The sequence below is a fragment of the Rhinopithecus roxellana genome, chromosome 10, assembly GCF_007565055.1.
Source record: "Rhinopithecus roxellana isolate Shanxi Qingling chromosome 10, ASM756505v1, whole genome shotgun sequence".
Taxonomy (NCBI): domain Eukaryota; kingdom Metazoa; phylum Chordata; class Mammalia; order Primates; family Cercopithecidae; genus Rhinopithecus; species Rhinopithecus roxellana.
The window spans coordinates 86,275,238-86,300,722 of NC_044558.1; the positions used below are offsets into that span (position 1 = coordinate 86,275,238).

General features: G+C 43.7%; 1 protein-coding gene and 1 long non-coding RNA gene across 2 annotated transcripts in view; one reads left to right on the forward strand and one right to left on the reverse strand.

The window, feature by feature from the left end:
- The window catches only part of LOC115900022, a 204,747-nt gene that overhangs the window by 172,663 nt on the left and 6,599 nt on the right, over positions 1-25,485 (forward strand). The gene's annotated exons all lie outside the window — the stretch shown is intronic.
- The window catches only part of CCDC60 (coiled-coil domain containing 60), a 208,026-nt gene that overhangs the window by 112,278 nt on the left and 70,263 nt on the right, over positions 1-25,485 (reverse strand). Inside the window, exon 2 of the mRNA XM_010368272.2 lies at positions 5,341-5,420. Coding sequence (XP_010366574.1) covers positions 5,341-5,420 — 80 coding nt within the window. The remainder of the gene's footprint in view (positions 1-5,340; positions 5,421-25,485) is intronic.

A 25,485-nucleotide genomic window follows, 5' to 3' on the forward strand; every position in this document is an offset into this window, starting at 1 on the left:
GGTAGGGGAAAGTGGATAATTCATCACTGTTTATGTGCAATTGCCTGGACCTAACTAAATTTTGCCAAGAGTTAATCATGGCTTCATGTTCAACATTTCAGTTGTTTTCATTGCAGAGATGTTTATTTTCCTTGAAACGTTCACAATGAAAAGTGCTGGCACCTTTGCAGGAAGGTATGTCATCGCGCTTCAAGAGTCCACCAAGAACTGGGCACATACAAAGAGACCTTGATTGTCAACTTCCGCGAGAAATTCGGCAAGTTTGTGCATAGGGTGCTGCTTAGTGCCACTGAACATCTGATGGAACAGGCGAGGAGGAAAGCAGTTAGAATCGTATTCTTTTTAGCATCAGGTTAAATTGGCCATGAAACCAGGGATAGTGCCATTGAATTACAAGAGGGCTAAAATATTAAATAAAAATCCAGGAGACAGTAAAGTAGCTTGGCTTAAGGTGGGCTAGTCTCTAACAGGAGGGGAAACAAAGTTAAGAAACAATGGATGGAAAAGTCAACATCATCTTTGTTAACAATTTGCCTCATTTAATACTGGGATATGGGGTCAGGGAGTTTGCACCACTTGGAGAGATGACTTCACTTAGAAAACATGGTGTTTCCTTCTGAAGGGGAATCCTGATTCCTTCCTTAATGTTGGTGGGATCCAGAAGTGTGGCCAGATGGAACGTCTCATTGTCGTTTCTTTCTTGCTTGCTTGTGGCTTTTCTGTGTGGCCTTTTCCCCATTCTCCTTTGTGTCGAGCAGTGGGACAGGCTAAGCGTGTCCAAGGAGAGTGTTAAATCTCAGCTTTAATGTTTAATGCGTCTGTTGGGAGTGACAGACTCAGCTGGCCAACTGAAGAGTGGCAGAACAACTGTTGCCTGTATCACCTTTTATTAATAATTAATCCCGGCCGGGCGTGGTGGCTCAAGCCTGTAATCCCAGCACTTTGGGAGGCTGAGACGGGCGGATCACGAGGTCAGGAGATCGAGACCATCCTGGCTAACACGGTGAAACCCCGTCTCTACTGAAAAAATACAAAAAACTAGCCGGGCGAGGTGGCGGGCGCCTGTAGTCCTAGCTACTTGGGAGGCTGAGGCAGGAGAATGGCGTAAACCCGGGAGGCGGAGCTTGCAGTGAGCTGAGATCCGGCCACTGCGCTCCAGCCTGGGTGACAGAGCGAGACTCCATCTCAACAACAACAACAACAACAACAACAACAACAACAACAACAACAACAACAAATTAATCCCCTCTATTCTACTGGGTTAGTGGGAGTTGGAACCTTTGTCGTTCTTGGGGCAAGTACCAGTGGTGTGCTGGTGAATGTTTCACAATTGGCTCTCTGTCGGGGGAAGTGAGCCCTGATTTGTAGTGCTTGCTGATTTCCACAGTGCAAATATTGTCACCATGGTGCAAATATTCCCACCAGTTGCTTTCGACCTGCCAAAGTGGTGACATCAGTGAACACAGAGCTGGGAAGAGATTGGTGGTAGCACTCCTTATATACTATTTCCACCACATAGATACTACAACCATTGATAGCCTCTAGAGCATAGCTATTAGCAAACTGTATAAAACAATTAGGAAGGGATGAGTTCTAAGTATTTATTACCTGTGCTTTAATAGAATGTATTTAATTGTATTTAATTGTAAATTCATATCATTAATTTGTAATAATAGCTGTGTTTAACAACTGGTTTGCAATTATAGATATACATTTATATAATTAATCTTTAACAATAGCTGTGTTTAATAATTGATTCAATAATTTTCCACTGAAAATTTAGCATTGGGCTCTAGTTACAAGCTGGCACACCACTACTTTGTCGCCCTTCTTAGACTGAGTTGAGTCTAGGTCAAGGCATCTACTGGCATCTATCTCATCAACAGCCATTTGTCTACAGTGTACAGGTTCTTGTGGAGACCATCATTCCTCAGGCTCTAGATATTCTGATATGTCTTTGCAGCTGCGGCTCTTGGTTGGCTTCATCTACCTGGTGGCTGATAATATTCAGCTAGTAAGAACTAACATGGTCATAATGGTTGGGTATGGCCAGAGTCTGTTATGACTGATTGGTGCCCATGAAATTCTGTATTTGGAATCTGTCTTCTGATCCAATGTCCCTGCTGCACTATTCCTTGTGAAGCCTGGAACATCCTCTGGGCAAAGCTGTGGAACAGAGTGCAATTCCCTTTTGGGAGGCTCATCCCCCACCGTGCCATCTTCTTTCTCAGCTGCCTGCTACCCCTGCTGTCCCTACTCAGATGGCTCTTGGATTCTTGATCCTATGTGTCACTAGTCCCTGGGGCTCCAAGTTTCCCAAGGCGTCAGTCTCAAAAGTCCTCTAACTTGGGTTCAAGCACTGTAGATGAAACTGTCATTGCAAAATTGTAACAGACAATGAAAGACATCTGACTTAACCAACTCCATCTTTCTTCTAACCTCCAACCTGTCCTTGTTCATTCCTGGGCATAAGCTGAACTATGGAGGAACTTAGTTTATGGTTTAAAAACAAAGGGCCGGGCGTGGTGGCTCACGCCTGTAATCCCAGCACTTTGGGAGGCCGAGGCGGGCAGATCGTGAGGTCAGGAGATAGAGACCATTCTGGCTAACACGGTGAAACCCTGTCTCTACTAAAAATACAAAAAAATTAGCTGGGCATGGTGGCAGGCACCTGTAGTCCCAGCTACTCAGGAGGCTGAGGCAGGAGAATGGCGTGAATCTGGGAGGCAGAGGTTGCAGTGAGCCAAGATTGTGCCACTGCACTCCAGCCTGGGCGACAGAGCGAGACTCCATCTCAAAAAAGACGATAACAGCCGTGTCTCAAAACAAACTCCCTTTTTGCCTGGGGACTAGATTGCCTTTGCAGGACTAACAAATTAGCCACAAGACTAGAAATTATGGTTTAAGAGTCATGCAGCTGGAGGCTACAAGATTCTGACCTTCCCTCAACTGCTCCTAAGATCAGTGCTTGAGATATTTTGCAGACCCTGTACTTGATGGATCAGCTGGTACCACCCAGATGGATAAACTGGCCCATCTAATCTTGTGGTCCCCACCCAGGAACTGACTTAGCACAAGAGGATAGCTTCAATTCCCTATGATTTCATCTCTGACCCAACCAATCAGCACTCCCGACTCACTGGCCTTCCCCCATCCTCCAGATTATCCTTAAAAACTCTGACCCCCGAATGCTCAGGGAGACTGATTTGAGTAATAGTAAAACTTTGGTTTCCCACACAGCTGGCTCTGTGTGAATTACTCTTTCTCTATTGCAATTCCCCTGTCTTGATAAATCAACTCTGTCTAGGCAGCAGGCAAGGTGAACTCACTGGGCAATTACAAATTCAGGTAAGGTGAATCCCCTACACAGAGGCCAGTAGGTCTGAAACTAACAGAGGATCCTTGTGGCTCTATGCCCTAAATTTGGAGATCCAAGTTCAAATCCTGCCTTCAGAGCTCTGCAAGGGAATCTGAGACTAGGCCCTGCTGGCCTCTTTGAGCTGGATCATTCTCTGCAGGAACATCCCAGCATTGACTCTTATGTATTAGTCTGTTGGAGCCACCCTCACAGAATACCACACCCTGAACAGCTTAAACAACAGACATTTATTTTCTCACAGTTCTAGAGGCTGGAAGCTGAAGGTGCAGGTGCCAGCAGGGTTGGTTTCTCCTGAGGCCTCCCTCCTAGGCTTGCAGATGGCTGTCTTCCTGCTGTGTCCTCATGTGACCTTTTCTCTGTGTGCTCATGCCTGATGTCACTTCCTCTTTCACAAGGACATCAATCACATTGGATTAAGGTCCCACCCTTTGACTTCCTTTAGCCTTACTTGTTTCTTTAATGGTCGTGTCTCCAAAAAAATTACATTGGGGCTTAGGGCTTCAACATATTAATTTGTGTGTGTGTGTGTGTGTGTGTGTGGTGGGGGGCAGGGGCACAATTTAGTCCATAACAATTATTGGGTACTTGAAATGTGACTGGTCCAAATTGACATGTGTTCTAAGTATGAAATGCATCCCAGATTTTTCATCATTCATTATTTTTAATCCCTTCATCACTTTTCATCATGTGTTAGAAAACATAATGAAAAGCATCTCCTCAATACATTTTAATACTGATTACATGTCAAATGATACTATTTTGGAGGTATGGAGTTAACAGTATTATTAGAATTATTTTCACCTGTTTCTATGTACTTTTTCTAGTGTGGCTACTCAGAAGCTTAAAATTACACACAAGACTCAAATTATGTTTCACTAGACAGTGTCTAGAGACCCTCAGATAGCCGACACAGCCACTCCCTGCAGTCAGTGGGAAGATGGCCCTCTGGGACCCTCTCTTCACCTCTACCCTAGGCCCTTTAACTCCTTTCCCTTCTCCCACCTTCCAGGAGTCCTCGGGCTCAGTCATCAGTTCCGTCAAGGTGTGCTGCTGGGTGGGGCAGGGTGGAGATTCTGGTAGCGGTGAAGAAGGGTGGCTTTCAGAAGATGGAGGTGAAGGGAGAGGGTATCTCACTCTGCCTCTTACTGCGTCTGGCTCAGAGTGGGAGTCGTCTAAAAGAAACAGAACTTCTCCACTGCCTAGATTACCACTCTCAGCATACGTCTTATGTGTTTTGTGCTAAAAGAGTCTTCATCTCTTACTCTGTCTTTAGTTGCTTTGCCAAAAGTTTCATTTTAGTACCCTATCTTGGGATGTTCCAGGTCTCAGGAAAGCGTTAAGGGAAAGGAAAGAAAACTTCCATCTCACCACACAGAGATGATCAAAACATGGTCCTGGGCCTCAATCATCAGGGAGGGAAGGAATGGGGAGTGGGGAAAGATAGGAACAGCCTTGTATTCAAGGCCATATGAGGGGCACTTTATCTGCTTTATTTCCCTTGGTTCTTCTAACAACCTCCTATTATTCTCATTTTACAGACAGGGAAAGAGAGGCCCAGAGAGTTCAAAGAACTCCCCCAGCATCGCAGCCAGCAGGTAGCAGGACCAGAATTTGAGAATGACTCTGACTTCATGGTATCATCATGTAGGTCTGGAGTTAAAAGGGAAGGTTTTCTGGAGCTTGGGGAACTTTCTTGAGTTGGATTCAGGTCCAGGAAGAAAAGCAGAGGGAATTCTAGGCAGGCGGCTGGAGGCTGGCATGGCATGGGTACTCCCTGGGAAGTCCAACCAACAAAGTGATCCTGCCCTCTGCTCCTCCCAGGGTTACCCTCCTGTAAGTCTTCTGCTCAGTGTTCAGGATTGGGGGATGCTGGGACTGGGCAAGGACTTGTAGGCAACACCCCATAGCCTGCTCATGCCTGTTGGGTCGTCTATGGATCATTCCCTGCTGGGCTCACTCACCGGCTTCGTATAAGGTCCTTTTTGAGGTTTATTATTTCCTTGTCCATATACTTGATGCTCTTCATTGGCTTGTCTGGGACCTGATAAGAAGACAAGGGGTGAAAGTAAAAGGAGTGTTAGTACAACGATTCCAAATGGATGTTAGTACAACGGTTCCAAATGGAGACAGGCGCAGGAGGCTCATGGGTTTATCGGAGATGTGTGGCTAGGTTTAACGGGTCCTGGGCAGCACAGAGTCTACTTTGACACTAGAGAGGGGGCTGCTGTGTGACAAAGTGGACATGGTAAGGGCTTTGGAGACAGGTGGACCTGAGCTCTGACCCTGGTTCTGTCTGGTGACCAGCTGTGTGACCTTGAACAAATTACTCAACCTCTCTGAAGAATTTGGCCTTCAATTTCTTCAGTAGAATGGGGAAATAACTCCTACTGTGTTTTGAGGATTAAATTAATTGCTAAATTCCTCACTGATAGCAAGCATTAGATAAATGGAAGCTACTACTATTAGCATTACACTTTAAAGCAAACAATTAGGCATTAAAATTAATTATTATTGGTGGTGTTGCATCTGATTTGGAGAGCTGAATCTTGTCAATGTAAAGATGCAAATGTACTCCCCCTCTCTTCCTGCCCCCATAGCAGAGGTTTATGAATGAATTATCCAGATAATTGCTCACGAGTTTTTCTTTCTCCCTATTAATTTGCCTTGACTATACCCAGGGGAAACCTCACATTACTCAGAAGTTGATACATGCTCAATATAAAGCAGAAGAGAGATAAATTAACTATATTATACTATTATTATTATTATTTTATTTTTTTTAGAGACAGGATCACACTGTCACTGAGGCTAGAGTGCAGCTCACTGCAGCCTCGAGCTCCTTGGCCCAAGTGATCCTCTTGCTTTAGTCTCCCAAGTAAGACTAGGATTACAGGTTCAAGCCATCATACTTGGCAAATTATATTTTAGTAAAAAAGTCATTTTTCTCAACCTGCAGTTTGGAGAAACAAAAATCAGAATATTACCTGGATTATCTTGTCTTGAAATTTTCCTGTACCTTAGGATTTTTTTTACATAAAAAATACTAGGAAATTATGGGAAAATGGGTGTTCTCAGATAAAGTTGGTAAATACTTTGTGCTGGCATTTCAGAAGGGCTATTCATCAATGCATACCAGATGCTTTAGAAATGAGCATGTCCTTAGATCCAACAATTCTGCTGTCAAGAATCCTAAGGAAATATCTTTTTATGGGCGTAGAGGTTCATCAACAAAACTGTTCACCAGCATGCTGCTTGTAATAGCAAACTATTGGAAAAACAACTTTACATCTCACAATAGAAGACAGGTTAAATAATTATGGTGCATCTACACAATGGAATACGATGCAGTAATTAAGTATAATGGCAACATAATGTAAGTATGTTTATTGATATATAAAGATGTTTGATTTATTTGAGTCAAAAGACATGTTACAAAGTAATATTTATAGCACGATTCTATTTTGGTTTTTGAAAAATGATCTATGTGGATATACACATATCGAAGATATGAAATGACATAGCTCCAAAATGCAGTGATTTTCTCTGGGGGTGAGATTATGGCAGGTTTTATTTCTTTTTCTTAGCTGATGTGCATTTCCTATAACTTTGCAATAAGTATTAATTAATTACATAATGAAAGAGAAAAGATTTAAAAAGTAAACAGCAAAGTGAAATTTGACAAAGACTAGTTGGTAGTACCGTACTGAGAGTGTTTTTTGAAGGCAGGGTAAGAACAGGTTGGCTGCTCACTAACAGAAATCCCAATATCTATGTGTGGGAGGAGGCAAAGTGTTTTCTCTGCAGCCACCATCAGTGAAATTGGGCTACGGTGCCTACTGCTCTGGGGCTTTGAAGTGTAAAGTGAAAGTTGAGAAGCATAGTTGTTTCAAAGTTGAATGACGTTTGTGGAAGAGTTGGGTGGGAGACAGAGTGGGAGATGGAGTGGAGGAAGGAACTGTTTCTGGCCTGCTTGATTTTCTCCTGGGTTGGCCAATACATGTTCCCATGTAAGGCAGCACAGATGAAGGGTGAAGAGTCTATGGCAATTCCACAGAATATTTGTAACTGTAGCTATTACTTGCCCACTTGAGAAAGTGGGGCCAGGCATGGTGGATTATGCCTGTAATCCTAGGATTTTGGGAGGCTGAGGCGGGAGGATGGCTTGAACTCACGAATTCAAGACCAGACTAGGCAACATGACAAAACCCTGTCTCTACAAAAAATACAAAAAAATTAGCTAAGCATGTGGTGGTGCATGCCTGTAATCCCAGCTGCTCAGGAAGCTGAGGTAGGAGGATTGCTTGAGCCCAGGAGGTCAAGGTTGCTGCGACCGGAGATAGCGCCACTGCAGTCCAGCCTGGGTGACAGAGCAAGACCCAGTCACAAAAAAAAAAAAAAAAAAAAAAAAAGGAAAAAGGAAAAAGGAAAGTATAAAGGATGCAACACAAAACAAAACATCTGAATAGCCTTGAATCAGGTCAACTGGATAGGAAACAATGAAATCATTTACAACCTTTGTCTCTTTGGTTAATATTAGTAATGAATTACAGGTACTATATCTTGCTCATCTCAGTATACCAGGTGGCCTCAACCCTTGGCTGGAAATTGATGGTAGACCTATCAGTGTTCATCTTGAGGGGTGGGTGAAGCGGGTGGAGAGACCACCCTCTAACGAGGCATGTAAGGAACTCCAGGAGTACTTTCCCAAGCTTTTGCATAATGAACATTCATTTGTCTCACACATCCAACATCTGTTCACTCTTCTTGTTGATACCAGTTAGTTCCCTGGTTAGGCCCTTTGCCTTTCCTTCACTCAGCACTTGCATCTTGGGAGATGCTCATGGTACCAGCAGCAGGGGAGGCCCTGAATGACTGAAACCAAACAGCACAAACCATCCCTTGTCAACCTGTTGGTTTACAGATGGTCATGTGACCCAATTTGGGAAAATGAGATGCAAGCATTTTCTAGGGGCTTCTGGGAAGCACAGGCAGAGATGTTCTCTTTCCTCACTGACTAGAAATGGGAAGCAGATAGCCCCTGGGGAGTTGCTCACAGCCATTTTGTGTCCATGAGGGTAGCCAGCCTTGGGCAAAGATGATGTGGAGGAAAGGCAGAGAAGAGAGTCAGAGAGAAACTCATCCCATGGTGCCTTGTTGAAATGATCAAGCTTCATTGGAATCTTGACTTTCCACGAACATTTCCTTTATTATTTATAACAGCTTAAATTAGGTTTTCTGTTACCTGCAGCCACAGAATTCTATCTGAAATGCGTCCTTCTCTTAGGAGTAGCAAAACAGCTAAGAGACTGAGACTTCTTTTAACTAGTTATTCTTCCTTTCCCAACACTGCTTTTGAGGTATCAAGATCAGATGACCCCAATTCTGGTATATTTTACAGTGAAAGCAATGAGATTGGCCATGTTGAGATCAAATATTTGAAAATGAGTTTGCCTGTCTTTCTAATCCCACTTATTCTAGAGAACCTCATTATATGTTTCCCGCAGGCCCAAAGTAAGTTTCCAAAAAGATGCGTGAACTAAGCATATTTATAAATGAAGGAAAAATAAGCACATCAGAAATTTTCCTGCCAGATAATTTGAAAACACATGATTGAAACCGTGTTTTATGCCACGGTCATGTCTTTACCACTCTCCTAAACATCTGAAATTTCACCTTCTTCATGAAACAACTGTGATAATGTCCAACATTCAAGCATTTGTTTTTCAAATGTCACCTGATGATAGTTGCCTGGGCACCAGGAATTCACATCATTGTGTAAGAGTGGATTTGTATTGACTGGGATTGGTACTGAATTGTGTCCTCAACTTGATGCCGACTTTAGCAGCATGAGATGCACCCCCCCAAAGCCTCACAACGATGTCAGCATTTAAGTGGATTCTCAGGGAACCATTTTTATCAAAGTATAATTTTATAATTATAAATGTAAGTTTATGATAACTTTATAATTATAGTTTTGTTTAATTAAAATTATAATAAGCCAGCAGAAATAACTAGTTCTCAGGATATTTACAAACATCGTTTGATATTAAATGAAAAATAATAAATTAAAAGTTAATAAGTTAACAAGTTAAATAAATAAGTTAAATAGTAGATTAAAAAGTTTATAAAACATTCAAAAATCACTCTCTCTACAACCTTTCTAGAGGGCAATTTAGACATATGTGTGACAACCTTTAGAAGTACATATCCTCTTGCCCCAGCCAAGGAAATTATGTCTCCAGGATGAAAAGATTTATCTTTGAGGATATTTATCACAGCAATGTGAATAATAGTGAAAAATACCTAAATGTCCCACAATAGCCATTGTGGGGATAAATCATGGTCTATCCAGACAATGGTATGTGAATGCATTTGAGTCTTGGTGCTTCCACTTAGTGCTGCTATGGCTGTTTATTTACTAAGGTGGAAAGGTGGTAATGGAATGTAATTTCAGATGAAAATGCATGCTACAAAATATAAAGATAGTAGATCATAGAGAAGCTCTAAGATTTATACTTATAGGATCTATAGAAATTTTCAGAAATGTATGTGATCTAATACAAATTAGGTTTTAAAATATTGACATATGACAAGGCATATATGTACTAATATAACAAGCTGGAAGTAAATGCAATAAATTGTTTATAGAGATGTTATCTCAGGGCATTTGAGTTATAGGCAATTAAACAATAACTTTTTGTTTTGGTTATCTTTTTTCCTATTTTTTCTACAATTCACGTAGATTAATTTTAATAAAATAATTGCATTTTTCATGTTTGTAAAGCAATTTTGACTAATTCTCTCAAGGCAGGCAAAGTAGAAATGTTTAATGCCAATTTAAATTGAGTCATCTAAGAGTCTGGAATGATGTAAGCTAATAGTTTATTTTAACATACTGGATCAGGCAGGGTCTAGGCAGGAAATCAGAATTCATGACAGGTAGTTCAACAGAGGGAATTTAATCCAGGGGAGCAGTTACAAAGGTGTTGGAAGAGCTCAAAAGTCACATAAGGAATGGTGAGGCAGAGCTCAAAAGTCACATAAGGAATGGTGAGGCAAGCTAGAGATTAGCGAAAGGAAACCTCTACCATCTCCAGGGCTGGAGGAATTAAGGGAAAAGGTGGACTTCAGAAGCCCTGGAATAGGGCCACTTGGCATAAGCTAGACTCATGGAGGAGATGTAGTTTTAGCTAGAAGTGCCACCATAAGCCGAATGAGAGAAGGGATGAAATGCCCTGGCTTCTGCTTAACTCTCACCCTTTAGTTCCTGATGGTGCCTCCTATTGGCTGAACCTACTTGGAAGCCAGCTGCAGGGGCACCTGGGAAATGTAGTTTGTAAGGATCAGCCCCCTGTGGGAGCAGGAAATGGAGATGAGAGTGAAAGCAAGTGATTATGGGTACAACTTATGCAAATGCCTTAGCCCCAGGCCACTTTGGGACATAAAGCAGGTCCTCCTCCCCTTAATTTAATCAAGGATCCCTTTACAGATGATAACTTTGGATACTCCTTTTGATCTTAACCCTAAGGTTCCCAGAGTTTTCCGTGGCTAAAATGCATATCCAGAATTGGTCATGCCCCTCACCCCCCAAAAAAACATCAAAAATCACAATTCTAGGGTATTCAGAACCCTCCTACTTCTCCAAATTTCTTCAGATCTTTGTAGATCACCTCCCCTCCCATCAAAACTTACCTGCTCTACCTCCCACATTGTTAGATCTTTATACTCCTTACTGACACTCATTCATGTATCTCCCTATCCGGGTAACTTATTTGTAATACAACCTCACATTTAATATTTTAATCTGGTTTTGACACTAATTAACACTGTATTATGTTGTGTTGGTCCAAAAGTAATTGCAAGTTTTACCATTGAAATTCACTGGCCATTGAATGAATGCCAAAAATTCATTTGCCACCGAAATGGCCAAAACCATAATTACTTTTGCACCAACCTAATAGAAAATCAGGAAAAGTTAAAAAATTAGGAGAAAATAAAAACCAAGCAAAACCCCATCAGTATCTGACACGGTTTGGATCTGTGTCTCTACCCAAATCTCATGTTGAAATGTAATTCCTAATGCTGGACATGGGTCCTTGTAGGAGGTGATGGGATCATGGGGGTTGTTTCTCATGGTTTAACACCATGCCCCTTTGGTGCTATCCTGGACATGGGTCCTTGTAGGAGGTGATGGGATCATGGGGGTTGTTTCTCATGGTTTAACACCATGCCCCTTTGGTGCTATCCTGGACATGGGTCCTTGTAGGAGGTGATGGGATCATGGGGGTTGTTTCTCATGGTTTAACACCATGCCCCTTTGGTGCTATCCTGGACATGGGTCCTTGTAGGAGGTGATGGGATCATGGGGGTTGTTTCTCATGGTTTAACACCATGCCCCTTTGGTGCTATCCTGGACATGGGTCCTTGTAGGAGGTGATGGGATCATGGGGGTTGTTTCTCATGGTTTAACACCATGCCCCTTTGGTGCTATCCTGGACATGGGTCCTTGTAGGAGGTGATGGGATCATGGGGGTTGTTTCTCATGGTTTAACACCATGCCCCTTTGGTGCTATCCTGGACATGGGTCCTTGTAGGAGGTGATGGGATCATGGGGGTTGTTTCTCATGGTTTAACACCATGCCCCTTTGGTGCTATCCTTTCAATAGTGATTTCTCGTGAGATCTGGTGTTTAAAAGTTTGTGGCACCTCTCCCATCTCTCTCGGTCCTGCTGCTGCCATGTAAGATGCCTGCTCATGCTTTGCCTTCTGCCATGAGTAAAAGCTCCCTGAGGCCTTCCCAGGACCAGATGCCAGCATCATGCTTTCTGCACAGCCTGTGAAACTATGAGCCAATTAAACCTCTTTTCTGTATGAATTACCCAGTCTCAGGTATTTCTTTAGAGCAGTGTGAGAATGGACTAATACACTGTCTCTGCAGATATCCTTTGTTTTGTGCTCCGTGATGACTCCAAGCCTGGTTGATTGTGGTTTTCTGTCTTTGCTTCCCTTGGATGTGTCATCAGCTTCAGAGCTTTCAGTTTTTCCATTGCTCTGCAGAGTACAGGTTTCTCCATTCTTTGTTTCCTAGAAAACAAAGTCAAGTCTGCCCTGCCCACCTTTCCTACAGCATGTGTGAACAGCATCCTTTCTCTTACCGACCCAATGAGTTTTTGAGAGCAGCATCATGAGAAATACCGTGTGATGTCCTGTGATGTACCAGGTTAAAAGGTGGTAATTGGGGGTAGGGGCCTGGGAGGGGTGGAGCACGCACGGACTCACAGTGGACTCTTAGATGGGGATGGTTTTCTTGGCAGGTGTACTCACATTTAATATTCATGTGCTGGGGATGTTTAAATAGTAACATCTGGAAGTGATGTGGTTTAACCTGAAAGCTGAGAATTGAAGTGTGGAGGGAATGGATGGAAAGATGTTTGCTGTCAGAAAGACCTAGGTTTGAGTCCTGGCCCTGTCACTCAGGAGTTCAGTGACCTTGAGTGAGGTACCATTACTCCCCAATCTCAATTTCCCCATCTGTGAAATGGAACCAATGCCAATCCTACCAGAACTAATGCCAATCCTCATCTGTGAAATGGAACTGATGCCAGTCTCCTATGTGCTCTGCACTGTCCCAAGTGTGTTCTTATATGAAATAGATGAGTCCATTGAGTCCTTGCCATATTACTATTCCCATTCTATAGGATAGCAAGAGGAGGCTTAAAAAGGTGAAACTGACTTGCTATTAAGTGACAAAGCCTGGATCTGAACTCATGTTCAAGTGACACTGAAGCCTGTGTTCTTATTCACTACTCCATTCTGCATCCCCATCCCCCCCTTGTCCTATTTTGCATAGTGGGAATTACCTGAGGGGCAACAGTTGCTAGCTATTGATTTACAGATACTGCCTCCAAAATTCTTCCACTGAATTTTGTTAGATTTCATCATAAAGAATTTAATATGGCGGAAAATCAGAATGATTTATTGAAGGTCACGGCCGGAAAGCCAATTTTCTAAATATCTGTTGTTCTCTGCGTTTTATGAAAGAATGTTCTGAACTCATCTTTGTTATTCCTTAAAATATGATCTACTTCCCAGAATCAGAGTAAGATGGAAATGAATTCCTGTTAAATGTGCCCGAGTTGATACAGACATCAGGGAAACAGCTGGGATGCTCCGTCGAGGGGTTGGGGGGAAGGGAGACTGAAAAGACAGCACTGAGAAGCAAGCACGCTGATTAACACATTTCAGACTCATTGCGGAGAAGCTGTAAAGAACAGAGTAGGCAGGATCATGGCAGGAGTACACACGTGAACCTGAAGACCTGAGCTTGCACACGGATGTTTAAGTTTTTGGTGGTTTTAAAATTTTCATTTTTTATTTTTGTGGGTACATAATAGGTGCAAATATTTATGGGGTACATGAGATGTTCTGATACAGGACTGCAATGTGAAATAAGCACATCATGGAGAATGGGGTATCCATCCCCTCAAGCAGTTATCCTGTGAGTTATAAACAATCCAATTACATTCTTAGTTATTTAAAAATGTAAGTTATTATTGACTATAGTCAACCTGTTGTGCTATCAAATGGTAGGTCTTGTTCATTCTTTCTATTTTTTTGTACCCATTAACCATTCCCACCTTCTGCCCCGCTTCCTCCACTATCCTTCCCAGCCTCTGGTAACCATCCTTCTACTCTCCATGTCCATTAGTTCAATTGTTTTGATTTTTAGATCCCACAAATAAGTGAGAACATGTGATGTTTGTCTTTCTGTGCCTGGCTTGTTTCACTTAACACACTTAACATAATGATCTCCAGTTCCATCCATGTTGTGGCAAATAACTGGATCTCATTCGTTTTTTGTGGCTGAATAATGCTCCCTTTTGGTGGTTTTATGGTGATGATGGGCAGTTCCTTTTGGGGAGAGTGAGTTTTTTTTTTTTTTTTTTTTTTTGTCATAAGAATATAAGATGTGTACCTACCTATGTAGAGATACCCAGAATTAGTGACCTCATCCACACACAGACCCTTCAAACTGAAATAGGAAATATACTATAGAATTATTTAATAGCTCTCCTTGTTGAAGACAGGTCGCACCTTTTATAGGATATTTTGATTCAACTTCTTTCCCCCCCATCTTCTTATGGACCCAGGAGAAAAGAAGTTGGGGGTCTATGGATTGGCAGGGAGAGGTGGTGGAAGAAGGGACTGTCATCTGGGGAGACGAGCAAGTCCTCTATTGAGAACTAAGGGGAGACAAAGCAGCAGGAGTCCTCTGGGAAGAAGAGGAGAAGGAACAACAGTCCCTGTGAAGGAAACTTCTGATACTCAGTGCCTGGTCCAGGGCCTGGCTCTGCATTCTTTCTGTCGTTGCTGAATGAATGAGAAGATGAAAGCATCACAGTCTCAAGGTTTAACCCCACAGGTTAATGAGTTGTTACAAAGGAAACGAGGTACCCATATAACGGTGAGGTCTGTCGGACACCACTTTAACCATCACGGCTATGCTTAGCATCACCATTGACAGGACAAATTCTTATCAGGCACACCTGAAGTCATGCACTGGGAAGGGCACAGCATTGCCTACGTGGTTACGTCACCTACAAACATGTCCTGCCCCAGAGGTCCAATCTGAATCTAATCATGAGAAAACAAAAGTGAAGGAAAAATAAAAAGTGAAGGTCATTTTACAAAATAGGTGACCTGGACTCTTAAAAGATGCCAATGTCTGTGTCCACTGGGGCCTCTGGGAAGCAGACACGGAGAGAGGAATACAAAATGCTCACTGGGGGTAAGCCCTTGAAAGAGAAAAGGAGGAGGAAGTGGGATTTGGCGGGGGAGCCGTAGACCATGATGCAGATCTGACAGAGTCCAGCCAATGCAACCGGGAGCTCCAGAGCAAAGATTGCTTGATTGAGTCCAAGCACAAGCAGAAATGGCCAGTGCCAACTGATGGGGAATTTCTGGGGAAGATTCTGACTTCTGCTGCATGAAAGCTACTGTGGATGCTGGCAGTGTCAACAGCTGGAGACTCTCAGCTACCTGTGCCTCCTGCTGGCAAGTTCTTTCTTAGAAAGAAATCCAAGGGATATACCTCTTTGTCTTCTAACAATGTCATAAAAGAGGAAGAAGGCAGAGGATCTGTTTCTTTAGGACACCAAGCGAACATAACAACTAAATGCAATGCATGGTCCCTTGATTGAATGCTGGGCTGGAGACAAGGCTATAAAGGGCATGACTGGGATAACTAGGGACATTTGCACGTGAACTTTATGTTAGATAAATAGCATTGGGTCTCACGCCTGTAATCCCAGCACATTGGGAGGTTGAGGTGGGTGGATCACCTGAGGTCAGGAGTTGGAGACCAGCCTGGCCAACATGGTGAAATCCCATTTCTACTAAAAATACACAAATTAGCTGGGCATGGTGGCATGCACCTGTAGTCCTAGCTGCTTAGGAGGCTGAGGCAACAGAATCACTTGAACCCAGGAGGCAGAGGCTGCAGTGAACCGAGATCGCGCCACTGCACTCCAGCCTGGGGAATAGAGTGAAACCCCATCTCAAAAAAATAAAAAATAAAAAACAAAAAAATTTAAAAAATTAAAAAAAAGAAAAGAAAAAAGAAGAGAGAAAAGGAAAAGAAAAAGATAATAGCATTGGATTAATGTGAGATTTCTGTGTTGACTGTGTTGTGACTATGATGGAGAATGTCCTTAGGTAATACATGCTGAACTGTTTAGGTGTGAAGTGTCTGCAATTGACTTTCAAAGGGCTCAGCTTAAAAAATTGTAAATATACACACGTATTATATATATATAGTACATATATACATGCATGTATGCATATATATACATACAAAAAATATGGCAACATGTTACAAACATGGCAAAAAGATAACATTGTGAATTTAAGTTAAGGGTATTTGACTGCCTGTTGTACTATTTTTGCAAACTTTCTGTAGGTTGGAAATCTTCTACAATCTTTTACAAGTTGGGGAAAGACTGTAAAGTGGCTGAAACCCCCGTTTCAGGTTTTCCTTTGCTGCAGTTCATTTGCTTGGGTCTTCTGTAAATGTCAGTGAAGCAGGACTGCCTCATGGAAGTCGTGCTTTGGGGATAAGGGAAGGGTCTGGGCTTCTTGCTGACATTCAGGGTGGGAGCTTGGATGAAGCTGGGAAATAAAGGTAGGACTCATGCCCCTGAGGCTGGAGAAATTGTGGCCCAGCAGAGCATACAAGTCACCACCTGCATACAAGCATACAAGTCATACAGTTTTTTGGTTGATTTGGTTGTTTTGGCTAAGTGTTGAGGCCTCGGCTACATCAGTCAGTGCCTTTTCTTGAGGAGTTAATTAAGGTCACACCCTAACCACTTCCTTTATTAGGCTCTCTGGGGCCACTGTGCACCTGCTCAGGACCAGGTACTAGTTAAATAACTAGGGGGACAGAGCCTGATTGTATCTAATAGAGCAGAAGTAACTCCATAAAAGGAAATTGGGTGCTCCAGGAAGGAGGATTGCATGCCTGTCAGCTAAAAGCCAATCAAAGAGATAAAGCAAGAGAAAAAGGAAAAAGAGGGGTAGGAAGAAAAATCTTGCTGATGTATTCCAAAAAGTAAAGATAAACTGTTTCCTCCTCCAGGCAACAGCCCAGGCTGGTTAACAAGATCTCTCTTCCTCAGGACGACTGAAGTTTGGGACCAAATCACTGTTCCTCGTGGGGGATTTTCTGGTACATCATACAATGTAGCATCTCTCCTGCAAGTTACAACGATCAAAATGTCTCCAGACATTGCCAAGTGTCCTCTGGGAAGCAGAATCACCCTCAATTGAGAACACTACTGAGTTAAACTTTGATGAAGTGAGGGCTGGGAATCTCTCTTTTTTTTTCTTGAGACAGAGTTTTGCTCTTGTTGCCCAGGCTGGAGTGCAATGGCACGATCTTGGCTCACTGCAACCTCTGCCTCCAGGTTTAAGCAATCCTTCTGCCTCAGCCTCCCAAGTAGCTGGGATTACAGACATGTGCCACCACGCTCGACTAATTTTGTATTTTGTGTATAGATGGGGTTTCACCATGTTGGTCAGGCTGGTCTCAAACTCCTGACCTCAGGTGATCTGCCCATCTTGGCCCCCCAAAGTACTGGGATTACAGACATGAGCCACGTCGCCCGGCCAGGAATCTCTTTATAAAGACTCCATTCTAAATCCTGGCCCAACCCTTGATTTGTGGGGCAATTTTTGAAAAAACTCAGGGCACCTGAAAGAAAAAAATAAACAGCAAAATCAACATTCTGTTTAATGCCATGCAATTTATTTGTTCTTCAGTCCTGCTTCAGGGCTGGAACCCTCTTCCCACCTATAGAGTTGTTTTGAAGTAAAAAAATCTATTGAGCTGTGTGAGGAAAGTTGTAATCAGCCTGGGTTTTTTCCCCCTTCCTAAAGATTCTGATTTTTCTGTGTAAGTTCTATTTGTTCTTTGTGTAGGGGCCTCAGTAATAGAGAACTTCATTTTCCACCCTCGATGGCCATTTTGAATGTAGCTGGATATTCCTTACTGGAGTGTGTTTGTGGATGAGACCTCCCTGTTTGTCCCACAGCAGACACTGTCTTATTCTTATTCTTATTTGTGATAAGTCTCCTCTTGTTTCCCAGGCTGGAGTGCAATGGCGCGATCTCGGCTCACTGTAACCTCCGCCTCCTGGGTTCAAGCAATTCTGCCTCAGCCTCCCAAGTAGCTGGGATTACAGGCATGCAACACCTCGCCCAGCTAATTTGTATTTTTAGTAGAGATGGGGTTTCTCTATGTTGGTCAGGCTGGTCTCGAACTCCTGACCTCAGGTGATCCGCCCGTCTCAGCCTCCTAGAATGCTGGGATTACAGGCATGAGCCACCATGCCTGGCCAACACTGTCTCATTTAATCCTCACACCAACCCTATGAGGAATCTTTATTCCTGTTTTCCTGAAAAGGAAACCCAGTATCTGAGAGGTTAAGTCAATTATTCAAGGTCACAGAGATAGGAAGTAGGGGAGCTCAGCACCCTCCAATCCTTGATACCCTCTCCTACCCTTATCTAATCCAGGGATCAGCAAACTACAGCCTGCGGCTGGCTTTTGTATAGTAGTTTTACTGGGCACAGTCACACCCATGTGCTTATAATTGTCTGTGAATGCTTTCCTGTTACAACAGCGAGTTTAGTAGTTATTTCAGAGGATGCACAGCCTGCATAGCCTAGAATGTTTACTATCTGGCCCTTTCCAGAAAAAGTTTACTAAGCCCTGAGCTAATTTACCAAGTCATTGACTTTGCTTCCTAGAGAGCTCTCCAATCTGTCTTCCCTCTGTTGTCTTCCTACCAGTATCATTCCTATGCTGCTGCAAGCCACTTGGACAACAGACACAGCCTCCGATGACCTCTCTCCTCCGTTCTTCTTTTCCTTGTCCGTTGTCTGCATAGCCGACCCTTCCAAAATGCACACCCAATCCCATGACTCCATTGCCTAAAATGTTCCTTATTGTTTTTAGACTAAAGTCCAAAATCCTTGTTGGGAACTACACAGCTGTGTGATCTAGCTCCTGCCTTCAGCGTGATCTTGTGTTGCTCCCCTGTCCAGATCTTTATGGTCTAGCCAATGAGCCTCCCTTAAGTGTCTTGCTCATTCTGACCATGGGGTCTTTGCACCCGCTGCTCTCTCTTCCTGGGTTGCTTTTGTGCTGTCCTTTCACTTTCAATTTCTTAGCTGTGGCTTATCCTTTAACTCTTTGCTGGGATGCATTCCTTGGTCTCTCTAAGCCTGGCAGGCTGTCATATAAGGATGCACAGGTTGGACACTGCACAACTCTGGGGAGATACACTATTTGCATTTTAGTCTATGTGAATGGAATCTCTCTTTAATCAGTGAGTAGAAAAAAAGATGTGTCTAAGTCACCTAAATTGAAAAATTATTGAAGAATTGCTACACATCAGCACTGTGCTAAGCATTTTGCATTATCAATCTCATTTACTTCTTCAACAAACAAATGAGATGGTTATTAAAAAATAACTGTCCCTTTTATAGAAGGAGAAATGGAAGGATAGATGAAGTTGTTCGAGGTTCAATTGGTCAGTGGTCAGAACCAGGATGAGAACCCTGGTCTTCCTGCATTTAAAACTAGGTTTCAGGCCAGGTGTGGTGGCTCATTCCTGTAATCCCAGCACTTTGGGAGGCCGAGGCGGGTGGATCTCCTGAGGTCAGGAGTTAGAGACTGGCTTGACCAACACGGTGAAATCTTGTCTGTTCCAAAAGGAAAAAAAATTAGCTGGGTGTGGTGCATGCCTGTAATTTACCCAGCTACTTGGGAAGCTGAGGGAGGAGAATCACTTGAACCCGGGAGGCAGGGGTTGCAGTTAGCCAAGATTGCACCACTGCACTCCAGCCTGGGTGACAGAGCGAGGCACCATCTAAAAAAAAGCAAACCAGAGTGATAGACAGTGCAAGGTTAGGAGGGGGCCTGGGAGAAGAGGTGAGGGAGGGGGAAACTGTCATCCAGAAAAGAACCCACAAGCTGCTAAAGGACTGTATTATTGTTTTTCCTGTATGAGGTACAATGTAACCTTCTCCCTCTCTTCTATGAAACCTTCAATAAAAACCCCATTATGGGCCAGGCTCACGCCTGTAATCCCAGCACTTTGGGAGGCCGAGGCAGGCGGATCACAAGGTCAGGAGATCGAGACCATCCTGGCTAACACGGTGAATCCCCGTCTCTACTAAATATACAAAAAACAAAAAATTAGCTGGGCGAGGTGGCGGGCGCCTGTAGTCCCAGCTACTGGGGAGGCTGAGGCAGGAGAATGGCATGAACCCGGGAGGCGGTGCTTGCAGTGAGCCGAGATCGTGCCACTGCACTCCAGCCTGGGCGACAGAGCAACAGAGCAAGGCTCTGTCTAAAAAAAAAAAAAAAAAAAAAAAAAAAAAAAAATCTCCATTATGTACTGGCACATACGGAGTGGGGATTGTGCTTTGAGGGGCTTGACGAGCCAGGCCCCAAGGTGGGCTGGGGGAGCAGAGGTGGACAAGGGATGGATTCAGGAGAAAAGAATGTGGAGTCGGAATCCCCTCTCCATGCACCGCACCTGCGTGACCCCAGGAAAGTCATCTCTTCTGTACCTTCAGGCTCTCACCTGGCACTGCCTAGTCTTCATGCAAAGGCCGTGAGGATACTAAGAGGCCCGCTTGGTACACAGGGTTTTGTGATCCAAAACAAGCCAAGGAAATGTCACTATTACTCTCACTATACCAGGAGTACCTGTAGTTTATACACATTGAATCAATTATAAGCTATGAATGAAAAATATGTCTTGCGTGAGATTACGAAGATGTTCCCCCCAAAATGCCTTAAGGGCTAAGAGTATCAGTGACCCGATGGTCTGCAAAGGTAGCGATGCAGCGATATAACAGTAGGTGGCGCTAGATGCCATAGCTTTCAATCAAGTCCTGGTTTCTTTCCATCGCTGTCTCCCTTTTCTCTCACTTGATTGAAATGGAAATTGGCTGCCAGCATCGGTGAGCCCCCAGCAGCCCTGGGACTGAGCTGGCATGCCAGCAGCTAATGTGTTATCCACCCAGTTAAAAAAATTAATCAAATACATTAATCTCATAAGCTCTTCTGAAAGACTAGGTATGAGGGGCCAGCAGTCCAGCTGTCAGACTCTGGGAGCTAATGGGAATCTGTACTATGGGCGAGGGGCTGCTGTTCAAAGTCCTGGAGGAGTTTCAGGAAACAGGAGCCCCGGGATGTGACAACCGCTCTATTCTGTATCGCGAACCTTGCAAATGGTGTGTCTGGAAATGTGGGAAGCTTGAGATGGCAAAGGGGCTCCAATCTGAGGGCCAGCTTCAATCTACCCGTGAGTAGTCATTCTGTCTGGAGCGTCCTCCAGTCCAGACTTATCAGAAGAAGTGTCTGGGATTGATTAGCGATGTCTGTCACAGACCCAGGAGGGAACAGCAGCATCAATGGTACCCCATTGCCATTCCTGCATGGGGGGCTTTACCTGCCTTTGCTCACTGAATCTTCGCAGCCACTCCAAAAGTTGGTAGCGTTATTATTATTATCCCTATTTTCTGATTAAGAGCCCTGAGACCCAGAGAAGTTAAATAACTTGCCAGAGGCCACCCAGTGAGTGAGTGAGGGCTAGAACCAGAAGTTCGAACTTATCCAGTTGGCCGCAGGGCTCCCTTTATTGCATATTACACCACAATTTACTTCCTTTCTTGGAAATGAAAAAATTTATTTGGCAATTCATCCTGGATAAATGAAACAAAGAGCGACCCAAGAAAGTATCCTTTCACATTGCCAATGTCCTGATAAGACGAATGTGTGTTGGTGGTTAAGCCCCCATGTGGCTTCCATCTGTTTTCTCTCTCCCTGGAAGAAGATAAAGTTGACATCTCTGCAACAATCAAGGGAACCCCCTGAAGGTCCAAAGAAACACAGCCTCCCATTGGCTAATAACTTTCAATCTCTTTTTTTTTTTTTTTTTTTTTTTATGTGAAAAGCAGAAGCAGAGCTGAGCTTAAGCCACTGGTGAAAGAGAAAAGAGCCAAGATTCAGAAGAGCTGGTCGGGGCTGGATGGGGCTGAACTCTTGGGCTGAGTTTTAGTGTGACACCAGGGATGCTGGGACATGAATTCTATGATGCTGTCCCCTGGGTGCCATTAGATGTCATTTACATGGATTACCTTCTGAGGCTCATCGAGGGGCAAGAACAGCTCACATATTTCTTAAATATCTATTAGGAGCTAGAAAATGTCTGAGGATATGGTGCTAAACAAGGGGCCATCCTTTCCTCAGGGATCTGGTGGTCTAGTAGGAGAGACTTAACTACAATGTAGGGAAGTGCAGGCACCAAATACAGTGTGGGGGCTGGCAGGGTTGTTGGCAGCGATTCAGACTGTGCTGAACACAAAAACTTGGAGGGAAGGGTGTGTCAGGGCTCAGAACATGAGACCCCAAAACATGGTGCCTTGGCATGCTAATTATTTTGGATGGAAAGAGATGGGGAGGGGCTCAGAAACAAGGTCTCTCTGACTTTCTTTCCACCTCTCCTCTTTCTCCCAGAGAAGATCGTAGAAACTGGAATGTCTCACCCCCAAGGTGAGAACAAGCTCCTTCTGGTTCCTTCTGTCTGAAACACCTATAGGGCAGAAAAAGTAAAACCTTTTACCTCACCCATCACAAGGGTCTTGGATGACATCCCCATAACAAAAGACATATTAATGAGAGAAAAGCATAACAATTTTTTTTTTTTTTTTTTTTTTTTTTTTTTTTTTTTTTTTTTTTTTTTTTTTTTTTTAAGATAGAGTCTCGCTCTGTCACCCAGGCTGGAGTGCAGTGGCGTGATCTCGGCTCACTGCAGCCTCCGCCTCCCAGGTTCAGAACATGAATGGGACTTCTCACCCCCAACATGGCTCATAGAAACTAGAACTTCGCTCTCCCAAAACAAGCCATAAAACCTAGAAGGGCTACTGTCTGGCCTCCTCCCTTCCACCCTGATGGTTCTATGTGACACATTTCTGGTCCCATACCTGAGGGAAAAATGTCTTACAGAGACACAGAAAAGAATGTGAACAAACAGACCTTCCTAAGCGCACCTCCCCTTAGGTTTACTACCTTTAGATCACACCCCTTTTTGTCCAATCATGTTTCTCTACCACTATCCATTCTTCTCATCAGACTTAGCATAAAAACACAATTTTCCCTAGGTCTTTGGGTCTCCATTTCTGAAGGCTCCCATGTTACGTAAAACTTTGGTTAAAAAAATAAATTTGGCTAGGCGCAGTGGCTCACGCCTGCAATCCCAGCACTTTGGGAGGCTGAGGTAGGTGGATCACTTGAGGCCAGCCTGGCCAACATGGCAAAACCCTGTCTCTATTAAAAAAAATACAAAAATTAGCTGAGTGTAGTGGAGTGACGTGCACCTGTAGTCCCAGCTACTCGGGAGACTGAGGCAGGAGAATCGCTTGAACCCAGGAGGCGGAGGCTGCCGTGAGTCGAGATCATGCCACTGCGCTCCAGCCTGAACGACAGAGCGAGACTCCGTCTCGAAAAAATTGTTAAGCTTTTCTCTGATTAATATGTCTTTTGTTATGGGGATGTCATCCAAGACCCTTGTGATGGGTGAGGTAAAGGGTTTTACTTTTTCTGCCCTATCGGTGTTTCAGACAGAAGGAACCGGAAGGAGCTGGAATGGTTGGAATGCAGAGTATGGGATGTGTGTGTTTGTGTGTGTGTGTGTGTGTGTTTTGGGGTGTGGTGGTGAAGGTTTTCCTGATGTCACCAGGCAGGAGAGAACATTCCTGGAGCTGGTAATGGTGCTTAGAAGCCATTTCAGGAAAATCAACTTAGGGGTGAGGGCCCAGTGAATAAATGAAGATGAAACATTGAATTTTCTGTCGCTGCGTTTTTTATTACTTTAGTTTTTTTTTTTTTTAAAGCAAGCAGTATTTTCAAATGGTTTAAAAAACATATCAAAAGGTATGTCACTTTTAAAAATGTATTACTTCCATCTTGTCCTCAAACCATTCATTTCCCTCCCTGGAAATGGCTAGTGTTATCAAGTTCTTGTGTATCCTTCCAGAGAGATTTGGAAACACACGCACACACTCACCCACACACACACACATTCTTTCCAACACTAGCATCTACCTTTACACAAATACACATGGCAGCATTGTTTGTGCCCTGACTTCCCCTCACATAACAATGTATCTTGGAGAGTGTCAGGGTATTGAGTATCGTGGGACTATAGGGAGGCTGGAGCAGGTGGATGCCAAACTCTTGAGTCTTTGGAGCTGAATCTGGGAACAAGAATGGTGGCTAAGAGCCTATCATTAATGCATGGATTGGAGCTCTGAGAAGAGGATGGAATTGGAAGTTAAGGTAAGGAGTGTTGAATTAGCTGTCAGAGAGGGAGGTGGGGAAAGGGGGCAGAGAGAGAGAAAGAATGAGGAGACACACAGAGAGAGGCAGGCAGACAGGGACAGAAAGAGACAGAGAGGGGGGCCATGGAAGGAGGAGGGGAGAAGAGGATACTAAGATAATGAAGGTTAGAAGGTCAAAGACTGACACAGGGGAAAATTGTCAAGGAACATAGAGGACCAAGAAGATACAGAAAAGCCTGCCTGTTTCTGTGAATAAAGTTTTATTAGAACACAAGAAAATGGATATTGAGTGAAATCAGTCTTCTATGTTTGCAAAATGTCAAATCATTTATCTTTTTGCATTTCTTAATTGTTGGTGTGAGGGCTGGAGCACATTTTGGGGACAATAAAGATGTCATTCGTTAAGGGCTTGCTGCTGCCTGGTGGCTGCAATGCCTCCTCTTCTTCACTGCAAGGGAGACCTTCAGTAGATAACCAGGCAACTTTCCAAGGTGTTATTGAAGTTCTTTAGGCTGTCACAACTTGCTGGGGTGGGGGAGGGTGCATCTAGTAAGTAGATGCTCATGATGCTGCTAAACATCCTACAACGTATGGGACAGTCCTTTCCCCACAAAGCTGTATCAGCTCCAAATTGTCAAAGAGTGCTGAGGTTGAGCAACACTGTTGCCAAGACAAGTGCTCTGTTTTTATTTCTCCTGGAGATCCTGGGGCACCCATCACCTAGGTTGGTGAGGATCAGGATCTAGGTTTTGCTTTCCCCTACACCGGAGTCTGTGGTAGGCCGCCTCTAAGATACCCACCAGGATCCCCACCTCCTGGTACTCACACCCTTGTGTAATCCCCTCCTCTGGAGGTTGGGCTGAGCCCAGTAACTCACTTCTAATGACTAGAATATGGCAAAAGTGATGCAATGTCCCTTCTGAGATGAGGTTACAGGATAAACATGGCTTCTGTCTTGGGGACCTGCTCTTGATCTGGGTAAAAAAACAGCTTCCAAATTGTGAGCTTCTGTTTGGGAGAGGTCCACCATCATTGTGGTTCTCGCTATTACTTTTAAATGGCAGAAACCACAATTATGTTAGCACCAACCTAATACATCTCTACCCTACAGCCAGAAAGCATTTGATACCAGCCAGTAGCCAAGTGTGTGAGCTCAGGAGTGAGCCGTCTCCCTGTTGAGTCTTGAAATA